Here is a 12,367-nt window from a genome sequence, read left to right as displayed (position 1 = left end):
AGCTTCTAATAAAACACTCACAGGTAGACTTAAATATTATAAGGAGGAATTAACCAAGACACACTGAGTCTCTGGGGCAGTGACAGCACAAATCAACTCTGTTTCTTTAACATGATGTTCTTTCTTAAATGAGGACCTGGAGGAAGATGTTATCTATTTGTTATAGGGGTAGCTACTAGGCCAGAATTAAAACACATCACCCACCGTGATCACAAAATCTTTAAGGGTGTATTTATAAACCGGGCCCCCAGCTTTTCCCCATGCAGATTAAAGTCCTGGGACAGCAAACTGAGGGCGCTTTCAGTTGTGGACTCAAAATTTTGAAAGGGAACAATTGCTTAACTGGTTGGTTTTTCATTGAAACAGGAACCACCGAGTTGTAAAAGGAAACCAGTGACTTCCTAATGGAATTGATGCTGTCCATTGATTGTCAACACTCCTGTGCTACAATGCAGAGTTGTGCCGCTGTCACTAAGGATAACCTACAGGGCAATGCTGGTTTAAGGTGTTACTATGAAGGTGTTACTACTCTAAACCACCTTAACAGCTTGTGACCAGTTTTCTTACGGGGTCGCCTTACCCTAAATAGGATCACTCAGCTGCCTCAATCTGCAGAATGGGAACTGTTACAGGTGCCACATAATAACTCATTCTACACTCGTAATGAATCGATCTTTTTGTGTAGCAGCACCTACACTCCTGCCTATTAGCATTGTGCAGGCACCTTCGCTGTACACTTTCTGGCACCTGCTTAAAACATTTTGTTTAGGCAAGTCTACCCAGACATGCAGAAGCTACATGTACTTTATTAGTTTTTAGCTACCGTTGCTTTTAACTTTCCTTTTAATATTTTGAAATAGCTGTTTTTAACTTTTTAAAAAATTAGTAACTTTAATGTTTTATTTTATTCTTTTATAAACTGCTCAAGGGGCTTTCTTACAACTGAGCAGTATATATAAATTCTGTTAATCAATCAGTCAATTTCCCCTTTATTTGCTTGGACACTGTGTACGTGCACATGCATGCATTGGGTTTACACAAGCAGAATCGGAGTTGTATAGCCCTCAGAATATCTCACATTTTAAGAAAGAAGGCACAGGCAGATAAATCACTTGCAATGTCTCCCCCCACTTTCCTGTCTGTTATATCATGTTTAGGGGGGAAAGGGATCACCAAGGGCACATGAAAAGTTTTTTTGTGTTACACCACAATATACTTGTTCTATAAAAATGAAACTATAGCATTCCTTCCTTCCTTCCTTCTATTATAGGATTAAGGACTTAAAAGGCAAACTGGAACCCCATATCGCAGGAGGAGGAGCTGGGGGTGGGGAGGGGAAGAGAAGGGTGCTGAAGAAAGCCGCCACAGCAGATTCCAGAGGCAAGAAATCCTATTTCGCACTCCTTAATTCCAGTCAAAGGGCTGATAGGAATCTGCTTGCAGTAATTTGCTGCAGTTTATCCAGTTCTTTTCCTTCTGTCGGCTCTTCAGTGACAGGCTGGGTGACATGCTGTTACTCGAGTGAGGAAATTAAAATTTGATGCAATAATCCCAAAAAGGAGGATTTTATTAGGTAATGTATAAAGTTTTAGATTAGGCGCTCCTGCTTGATACAGAGATAGAAAAAAAATCAGGCACGCTGCGCACCACTGATAAACAGAGAGAGAAATGTAAGTAGACAGACCAAGAACAATTGCTGGAGTCCTTTCCTGACCTTTGTTCAGCTTATTAAATCAGCATAAGAAGGAGCACCTTTCATGTATGAGAGGCCTGCATGTGCAACAAGAGCAGATAACCATATTAACACAGAAAAAGGGACGCAGACCTTCAGATTTTAGCATCAGAAACCAGAAGCAACCAATGTGTCAGTAAAGAGCCATGGAATCACCCTGCTTACACCACCAGCAGCAGTAGGCATGGTGGTGGCAAGATTGGGGCTATGTGAATACACCTGCTGGAGCATCAGATGGGTACAGTGGTACCTCCGGTTGCAAACGGGATCTGTTCTGGAGGTCCGGCTGGATCCTGAGGTTTTCGCAACTGGAGGACCGCTTCTGCGGGTTTGCCGCTTTCACAACCTGAAGTTTATGTTACCCGAGGGTAATGTAAGGCGAGGTGCTACTGTACTTAACAAGCTGCCTTCTATCAGACCATTGGTCCACGTAGCTCAGTAGTGTCTACACTGACTGCCAGCACCTCCCCAGGTTTTCAGGCAGGTATCTCTCCCAGCCCCACCTGAAGATGCCAGAGACTGGACATGGGACCTTCTGAAGGCAAAATAGATGCTCTCCCACCAACCTATGGCCCTTCCCTGATTCACTACCACCCAGGTAAACTGTGGTTATGATGGAGTCAGGAGTGTGGCTCTGCCCAAGCATACTAGGAAAATCCATTTATGACAACGTGCATCATCCAAATTCAATGTTTGTATATACGTATACTGCATGCACTTCATCATGGCAAGTTCTCTATACAACACACGTAATGTAGTAGGTCAGGATAGTGATTTTAGACATTTCTATTGCACTTGTAAGCTTAAAATACTTATGCTCATGTAGTATGTATTGAGACTACAATGTGAAAAGCGGTCTGGATAAAAATTCTCTGCAAGCTATTTCATTGCTGCTTAAAAAAGAAAGAAAGCACCCTCCCACTGATTATTTCTATATGAAGGGAACCAATAAAGCCTCATAATTTGAGTGAAAATTATTCATTAGTGTTTCTGGATATGTTTTACATCTGTCCACTGTTCTCAGAAGCACTGAGCCAATTAGGTTGCAGAAAGTATTGGCCGGAGATACAAGCAAATCCCTTGGAGATATGAAAGCATTCAAAGAATATTGAGAGGGAAGATAGATAAGAATAATAATTCAATGCTGTTGTTTTGACGTGAGTTTTTTTTTGTCAGGCTGAGAACAACAGAGGCAAATGTCAGCATGCACAAGCAATTTTATGTTCCTCTGTGCTCTCTCTATCGACTTCCCAAACAGTTCCCTAGAGGAAAAATACATGTCATTGTACATCCTCGATCCATCAGTCACATAGAGGACCTTCTCTGAACATTTACCTGTTTAACAGACTCCAAATGACAACAGAGAACATGATGTGGAAATCAGACAGTATAAACTCAGTATACCCTAAGAAGAAATGCACTGGGTCAGAATTCTTATTTTCACATTAATTCCTTTAGACTAGGGCTAGCAAAGTGACCCCCCACTTGATGTCGTTGGAGTATAACTCCCCTGACCCCTGACTCTGGCTGCAGTTGATGGGAGTTGGCTTTCCCTGCTTTAGACTGCTATTTGAGTCAAATTAGATAGGGGGAAAGCCAAATTAAGGTCTCTTATAAAAGAAGACTGTATTCTCAAAAAATATTTGTATTTCACGTTAGACACAAATCCTCTCCAGGGCTCCCCCTGCCCCACTACAATGTCCTGTGTAAAAAAGTCTGCTACTTGACATTAATTGTTATGTATGTTACAGAAAGTGTCAATAGAAAAGGACCATTTAGTTCCAGACACTGCTATATTGTCATTTAATTTGAGAGATATTCCTTCTACAGGCACAAGGTCATGCAGTGAAGGTGATCCAGTACATAATCTTAGATGCTAGTGGGGATTTCCATTTCTGTAATACCATATCATTCTTCTTTCCTTCTTGTTATTAATGTACTAGGCAGGATTTTTTCCACCTCCTCTACTGCTTATATTGTCTCATGTGAAGGAAAGCTTTAATATAAAATCTGGAACGATGTGTGTGCAGTTCCTACAACCATCTGTATTAATCAGTGACTTCCCTCTTCTCCAGCTACTTATCAGCCTTTTAAGTTAAGATCAAGTGCTTTATTGGTCAAATATTTAACACACCCTTTCTTAAGGAAGGAAAGTAATAATTTTCTGTAAGAGGTCCAGAATCGCTTATATTTACAACATCAGCAGCTGTGGTACCTTCTTCTAGCTTTCACAGTTCTGAGTTGGTACATGTTTGGATAGTGAACAAATGTTTCTGCATTATTCAGAAGTGAATACTAACAAAAATAATTACTTTGCACATATCAGCAACTGAGCCACTTGTCTCACAGTGGTTTCTCCCTAACAGAGTCCCATCCAGAATGGATAAATCACTCTCTCCTGTATTCCCCCTTTAACAATTTTGTAGTCCTGTACTGTATTCCAGTACCCTGCAAATCTATGTTCAAATCAGACGTAAAAAAAATAACAAAAGATGTCCCCTCCCATCTTTGAAAGTATTGCACCTAGTTTGCCTTGTTCTGATATTTGCTTCCTCTCCTCTCTGTTCCAGTTCCCACTTCCACTTCTTAATACAACAAAACTGCAGACAAAAGAAGATTCAATTGGGATTATGTGGGAGACATTCTCAATAGCTCTCTTAATCCTTAACAAGATGCCGATCTAAAGCTCTTACCGGAGGAGAGTTCTCATAGATGTTCGTACTGTATGGCAGGTTGATGAAGATTGGGTCCATATCTTGCACATCTGTGATGGTGATCGCTAGATTGGCCAAAGTAGAAAGTGGTTTGGTTTTATCTTGGTCCTTAAAAATGAAGAGAGGGGAAATATTGAAAGAGAATTAAATAGAAAACAATGGAAACCATTTCCTTTTAACATCTTTTCATTGCTGTCTCCTACAGCAAAGTTCTAACTGTAGAAATGAACCTAAAAGCTGCCATATTTATTACAATTACGATTTACCCACCCTTCACCCTATGGCCCCAGGGCAGGTTACAACAATTAAAACACAATGTTAAAAATCATTTAAAACAATTTACAATCTCAAAAACAAAGTGGGTCTATATGGTATCAAAAGACAGGCCACAGACATGTGTATTCAGCATTTGCTGGAGGTGATATAACATTTCAGTAGGGAGAGAGTTCCACAATTTCGGGGCTGCCACAGAGAAGACCCTCTCACGCCCCTGAGCTTCTGATGGTGGTAGAACAACCAAGAGGCTCCTTTTGCCAATCTTAACACCAGAGGGGGTCTGTAGGCAAGGAAGTGGTCTTTCAGGTATTTGGGACCTGAGTCATTCAGGGCTTTATACATGAACATGAGCACCTTGAATTGGGCCCAGAAAGAAACTGGCAATCAGAGCTACAGTTTTCAGATCGGGGTTTAAGCGAAATCTAAACAGAACTCCAGCTAGTAATCTGACTGCTGCAATTTTGGGCCAACTGCAGTTTGCAAGTCATCTTCAACGGCAGCCGTATGTGGAGCACACTGCAATAATGTAGTCTGGGAGTTACTAGAGCATGGAGTGCAGTGGCCAAGCCATTTCTGTTCAAAAGGGCTGGAGCTGGGGAAAATCACTCAAAGCCACTGCAGTGGCCTACGTCTCCAGTGACAGGGTAAAATCCAGGAGCACCCTAAGCTGCGAACTTGCTCCTTCCAGGGGGAGTGCAACCTGCAGCCCCGCCTCTCAAACCTGAGAACTTGGGACACATAACACCTCTGTCTTTTCAGGATTCAGCTTCAATTCATTGGCCTACTTCCAGCCCATCAGATAATGGTAGTGTGACTAGAAGATCTACGTATTCTCCTTGCTGCAGATGCTTAAGATTTGTCTAGACTCTAGAACAAAAGAAGCAGGAAGCCTCCTACTCACTGTAGCGTTGACCTGAAGTTGGTAGGCCTGTGTAACTTCGTAATCCAGGGCCCGGATGACTGACACAATGCCACGCCCACTGTCAATGGCAAAGAAGTTGGACGGAGGCTGGAAAGAATACAGCACACTTCCACCTGCTCCCTGGTCTGGATCTGTGGCATTCACTATGAAAATCGGAGTTCCCACTGGTGTGTTCTAGAAAGAACAACAGTTTAAAAAATAACATTTTTTTAAAAAAAAAACACGTGCTAAGTAAGCAGAAGTGCCTCTCTAGAACCACATTTTTCATTAAAAGGAGAAAAGAAAAATAAGGATTGCATTCCTGCATGAGAAACATTACCCAAAGATTCCAGGCAAACATTTTATTTCTGCAGTGTCTGTATGTAATATAACTGCCAGTTCTGAGAACGATTAACCGTGGAATTTTTCACTACACCATTGAAGGAAATTCCGGAGTGCCAGTTACTCTTCCTGGCAATCTCCATAGCCACCCCCCCCCCAAAGCTATATAACCTTTCTAAGACTATAACATGCTAATGGAATTTTAACCCTTACCCATGTACTCTAATGTAACTGGCCTCTTCTTCTGCTTAGCTTATTTGGTGGGTTTCTCTCTGAGAAAATGTCATTTATTTGGCATGCAGAAGATTGGCAAATAGTTACTCTGGAGATGGTATCATTGTGTTTGCTGTGCTTCAGTCCTGCTCCACTACACCACTGAACTTCTCTTCACAAACATAAAAAAACAAAACACAAACTGTATAATCTGTGAAACTTTGCTATGCACAGATTGTCATCTTAGTGTAAAAAACAAAACCCTTCTTCAGTGCATAAGGAAAGATAATGCAATTGATGGATGTTTTGGCAAGAATCTTCGGATCAAGAAAACCCTAAACATTAGAAAAGAAAAGCTAAGAATCTGTAAGGAACACAACCTTATTATATCTGGTAAATGTCCAAAGGTCCATGATTCTGTTCTGCTGCTGAAGTTAAGTAGGCTTGCCCCCCCCCCCATAAACTGCATAAGTGCATTGCTCTGATGTCTTTGGAGAATGGGATATTCAATATAAAACAAATATGTAAAATAAACACAGAGCATTATGGGACCTCTTAAATAGGCAAAACTATGTCTACATCAGCCAGAATGGCTCCCTTCCATCATTGCCTGAGTTGGGGCTTGGATGTTTTTCTTGAAATGGCAAGCAGGGCAGCCATGCAGCCATCAATCATGGTGCTCCTGTTGCACTTTGATCCTTGTAGCTGTTGTGCATGCCCATGTGCTGGAGAGGGATGGGGAAATGGATGCCAGCAGAGAAGTGAGTGAGCAGTGCTTTGGCACATGAGTTGATGAAACAAGCTCAGCATCCGAGGTACTGCTTAATACACCTCCACTGAAGCGCTGCAGGGTCATCTTGCTGGTAGCACCAGCTTTGTGAAAAAACCCAGAAGACCCATGGAGGCCCACAAAGCTGCAGAACTACCTTCAGGCACCAGGCTATAATCAAAACTTTTGGGTCTTAACTGAACTCAGCTTAAATATGCATTTATTGGGTGTTGTTTTATTATTCTATTTGTTGAGCAGCTGCTCTTAATACCACCCCCCCGGTATGTTACCTTTTTGCTATGTTACTGGTCTGTTAGTTGTTTTTTTTAAAAAAAACCCACACCCAATATCTATTCTGGTGCATTGATGTTTTACCATTATCTGTTATTAGAAGCTTTGAGGTATTTATAAGATAAAGCAGGGTGTAAGTCTTTAAAACAAGCCAGTCAAAATGAAATAGTGCTGTATGGGTAGTTCATAAAGTTTGTTTTCTGTCTCATTCTTGCCAGCATCGGTTCCCTTGCAAATCTAGAACTTTCTGCCAGCTTAATATCTGTACCAATCCAAACATACTCCAGCATCATTTTAAAGCTAGTTTGTTTCTAACAAAATGTATGAACTCTACTCATTCTCTGAGAAGAGCTTAATTACTTTTGTCATGCTTTACCCTGAGTGTTAAGACTCAAACCATTACAAATTAACTATTAACATGGAGGAAGGAAGGCATTACAAATAGTAGCAGACTCAGATGAGGTCTTGAGTGCATTGTTCACCATAAGAATAGAAATAATATTCAGAAGGATAAAGCTGCTCTTGGTTAATACACATAGTCTTCTTTTTGACATGCAAATCTGCTCTGGTCACCAGTGATTATCAGCCTGGCTGGCTGCAAAAGTGAAGAGTTGGATTTCAGAGTCATTGTGCTTCATACAAAAGGCCTTAATGTCAGGCTTTGAAGAGAATTTGTTCTCTAACCCCCAGGCAGTTCAGACTAAGCACTGGGGTCACAAATGTCATACGGGTTTGGTCCTTATTTTGTCATACCAGTAGATAAGAGAACATCTTACGGCAAAGATTTTTCTCACTTTTAAACTGTAAGGTCAATGGATCATCTCCTATTTGGCCAGATTTCCCTTTTGGTTTTGGCCTTAGAGGGGAAAATATATAAGAACAAGGCTTGAAACATAAACTTTTTTTTATTTAAGCTGTACAGGAGAGTCTTTTGCATTTGTACAATGTTTATTAAAAATGGTATGCTACTTAAAACAAACAAACAAACCAACAAACCTCTAAGAGGTGTACATAAAACAATATAAAACATTCTACTGTGTATTTTGGAAAGTGACTTGTCCGTTTGGACGCCTCTAGAGATATTGCCATCAAACTTGGCACGAAGGTTCCTGAGGTGGGGGTGGCGGTCTTTGTCAATGGCACACTGGCCACCATTCTGAATCAAGATGGCAGACCAAAACATGACTTTTGCGCAACCTCACTCATTTTTTGGCATAGGTTTGCATGTATAGGGTCCCAGGGTCAATCCCCAGCATCACCAGAGCTGAGTTAGACATATCTATGTGAGAGTACTCAGAGTTGCAGTTTTATAGCTTCTTGCAGGGTGTGTGTGTGTGTGTGTGTGTGTGTGTGTGTGTGTGTGTGCTTTCGGGGGGATATAATGAGCCACAGCACCCACAAACACTTCCTCATTGACGTTACTGTCAGGATCAAATCCTTAGGCATATTCACCACTGAAGCTGCCCTGACCACAGTCAATGAAAAAGACTGCTCACATAAAAACTCTGGATCACAACCTGCCTGATTAGTTATAACTGTTAACTTGACAAAAGATAGTGATGCCAATGGAAAACATGTCAATAGCAAGTGCCTACATCTGTAATATTTGCTTTCTGAATAACAAGAAAATTGCTTTCCCCTACAATGAAAGCATACTTAACTCTTTCACAGGCATTCACTTCTTAGTGCCTCTTTACATACCCTACTGCAGCTCAACACCTATGTCAGACACCATGAAACTGAGACAAAATCTGTACTGGCATTTACATTTTTTGCACAGTATTTACCACTGCAAATGTCTTTAGACTGACAATGTTTGCACTTAACAGTGGAAAATTCAATGTAGTCTTGCCAGAATGACTTGAGTCAACACTAGAAACATGCAAATGTACACAACGCCTCGCTGAAAAATTAAACATCCAAATATACTTTAAATGTTGTAGATAACCAGAGGGATAATTAAGCACCTTATAATCCTCACAGTATTTATTTTCTAAGTGATGATCTGCAATGTTTAAAGTATCCTATAAAGCCCCACTCTTAGTGAGGAACCTCCTAATCTTCCCTTCCAATATGGAATAATAATAATAATAATAATAATAATAATTTATTATTTATACCCCGCCCATCTGGCTGGGCCTCCCCAGCCACTCTGGGCGGCTTCCATAAAAACCAAAAATACAGTAAAATGTCACACGTTAAAAACTTCCCTGAACAGGGCTGCCTTAAGATGTCTCCTGAATGTCAGATAGTTGTTTATCGCTTTGACATCTGCTGGAAGGGCGTTCCACAGGGCGGGCGCCACTACCGAGAAGGCCCTCTGCCTGGTTCCCTGTAGCTTTGCTTCTCGCAGTGAGGGAACCGCCAGAAGGCCCTCGGCGCTGGACCTCAGCGTCCGGGCAGACTGATGGGGGTGGAGACGCTCCTTCAGGTATACTGGACCGAGGCCGTTTAGGGCTTTAAAGGTCAGCACCAACACTTTGAATTGTGCTCGGAAACGTACTGGGAGCCAATGCAGGTCTTTCAAGACCGGTGTTATATGGTCTCGGCGGCCGCTCCCAGTCACCAGTCTAGCTGCCGCATTCTGGATTAGTTGTAGTTTCCGCGTCACCTTCAAAGGTAGCCCCACGTAGAGCGCATTGCAGTAGTCCAAGCGGGAGATAACCAGAGCATGCACCACTCTGGCGAGACAGTCCGCAGGCAGATAGGGTCTCAGCCTACGTACCAGATGGAGCTGGTAAACAGCTGCCCTGGACACAGATTTGACCTGTGCCTCCATGGACAGCTGTGAGTCCAAAATGACTCCCAGGCTGCGCACCTGGTCCTTCAGGGGCACAGTTACCCCATTCAGGACCAGGGAATCCTCCACACCTGCCCGCCTCCTGTCCCCCAAAAACAGTACTTCTGTCTTGTCAGGATTCAACCTCAATCTGTTAGCCGCCATCCATCCTCCAACCGCCTCCAGACACTCACACAGGACCTTCACCGCCTTCACTGGTTCTGATTTAAAAGAGAGGTAGAGCTGGGTGTCATCCGCATACTGATGAACACCCAGCCCAAACCTCCTGATGATCTCTCCCAGCGGCTTCATATAGATGTTAAAAAGCATGGGGGAGAGGACAGAACCCTGAGGCACCCCACAAGTGAGGGCCCAAGGGTCTGAACACTCATCCCCCACCACCACTTTCTGAACACGGCCCAGGAGGAAGGAGCGGAACCACTGTATAACAGTGCCCCCAGCTCCCAGCCCCTCAAGACGGTCCAGAAGGATGCTATGGTCGATGGTATCAAACGCCGCTGAGAGATCCAGCAGAACTAGGAAACAGCTCTCACCTTTGTCCCTAGCCCGCCGGAGATCATCAACCAGTGCGACCAAGGCAGTTTCAGTCCCATGATGAGGCCTGAATCCCGACTGGAAGGGATCCAAATGGTCCGCTTCTTCCAGGCGTGCCTGGAGTTGTTCAGCAACCACTCGCTCAATCACCTTGCCCAGGAATGGAAGATTTGAGACTGGGCGATAGTTGGCCATCGTGGCCGCATCTAAAGATGGTTTTTTAAGAAGCGGTTTAATAACCGCCTCTTTCAGCGGGTCTGGGAAGGCTCCCTCACGGAGGGAAGCATTCACCACCCCACGAAGCCCATCGCCCAGTCCTTCCCGGCTAGCTTTTATAAGCCAGGATGGGCAAGGATCCAGGAGACAGGTGGTTGGTTTCACTCGTCCAAGCAGCCTGTCCACATCCTCGGAGGTAACAGATTGAAATTGATCCCACTCAACTTGACTAGACAGAACTCTAGCACTCTCCCGCCCCGGCCCTGCTCCCACGGTGGAGTCTACTTCTTCCCGAATCTGGGCGATTTTATCTGCAAAAAACTTTGCAAAATCATTGCAGGAGAACATGTGGCCCGTACTGGGCCCCGATGTTGCAGGTGGTTCCGCTAAATTGTGAACCACCTGAAAAAGTCTCCTGCTGCTGTTTTCTGCAGATGCAATAGAGGCGGTGAAGAAATTCTTCTTCGCCGTCGCTATCGCCACTTGGTAGGCTCGACGTTGAGCTCTAACCTGTGTCCGGTCAGATTCGGAATGAGTTATCCGCCACCGGCGCTCTAGCCGTCTCAACGATTGTTTCATTGCCCTCAGATCCGTGGAAAACCACGGGGCTGTCCGGGCTCCATGCAATCGGAGAGGGCGCTTCGGAGCCAAACAGTCAATAGCCCTGGTTAACTCCACATTCCAGCGGGCCACCAGGGAATCGGCTGAAAGGCCATCAACATGGGATAAAGCATCCCCTACCACTCTCTGGAAACCATTTGGATCCATTAAGTGGCGGGGGCGGACCATCCGAATTGGTCCCACCTCCCTGCAGAGGGGATGGGTCGCAGAGAAGTCCAGTTGCACCAGGAAGTGATCTGACCATGGCACTTCTTTCATTTCGCTTTTACTTAGTGTCAGATCACCAACATCCATAGAGGTAAACACCAGGTCCAAGGCATGTCCACGGCTATGGGTTGGGCCAGACTTATTCAGGGACAGCCCCATGGAGGCCATGCTTTCCACGAAGTCCCGAGCGGCCCCTTGTAAGGTCGTGTCGGCATGGATGTTAAAATCCCCTAGGACGACCAGGCTAGGTGTCTCCAGGAGAACATCCGCCACGACCTGAAGCAGCTCGGGCAGGGAATCCTTGGTGCAGCGGGGAGGTCGGTACACCAAAAGGAATCCTGTACTGCCCCTATTGCCCAACTTCCAGAACATGCACTCAGAAAACTGGGTCTTCCCAATAGGACGCCTGGTGCAAACTAATGACTTCCTAAAAATCACTGCAACCCCCCCTCCCCGCCCACGTGACCTGGGTTGCTGTGCATAAGAGAAACCTGGTGGACAAGCAGCGGCAAGGACAGGCCCATCTGCTTCATCCAACCAAGTCTCTGTTACACATGCCAGGTCAAATCCTCCATCCATGATCAAGTCATGGATGGCAGTGGTCTTACGAATCATTGACCTGGCATTGCACAGCAGCACCTTCAGGTCACGTGGGTATCCCTTGCTGATTCTAGTATCCATCCGGACAGGACCCGACCCGGAGGCAGGGATAGTCCTCAGACAACGACTAAACCTGCCTCCTCTGTAATGA

The 12,367-nt window shown here is 44.1% G+C and overlaps 1 protein-coding gene across 1 annotated transcript in view; it reads right to left on the bottom strand.

Moving 5' to 3' along the window:
- CDH23 (cadherin related 23) overlaps positions 1-12,367 on the bottom strand; it is a 416,648-nt gene that overhangs the window by 243,219 nt on the left and 161,062 nt on the right. Inside the window, exons 7-8 of the mRNA XM_081189581.1 lie at positions 5,624-5,818; positions 4,426-4,554 (exon numbers count right to left, since the gene is read on the bottom strand). Of these exons, the coding sequence (XP_081045707.1) occupies positions 4,426-4,554; positions 5,624-5,818 (324 nt within the window). The remainder of the gene's footprint in view (positions 1-4,425; positions 4,555-5,623; positions 5,819-12,367) is intronic.

This window comes from Podarcis bocagei, assembly GCF_964188305.1.
Source record: "Podarcis bocagei genome assembly, chromosome: 4".
In the NCBI taxonomy this organism is placed as follows: Eukaryota; Metazoa; Chordata; class Lepidosauria; order Squamata; family Lacertidae; genus Podarcis; species Podarcis bocagei.
This window is presented reverse-complemented; position numbering and strand designations above follow the sequence as displayed.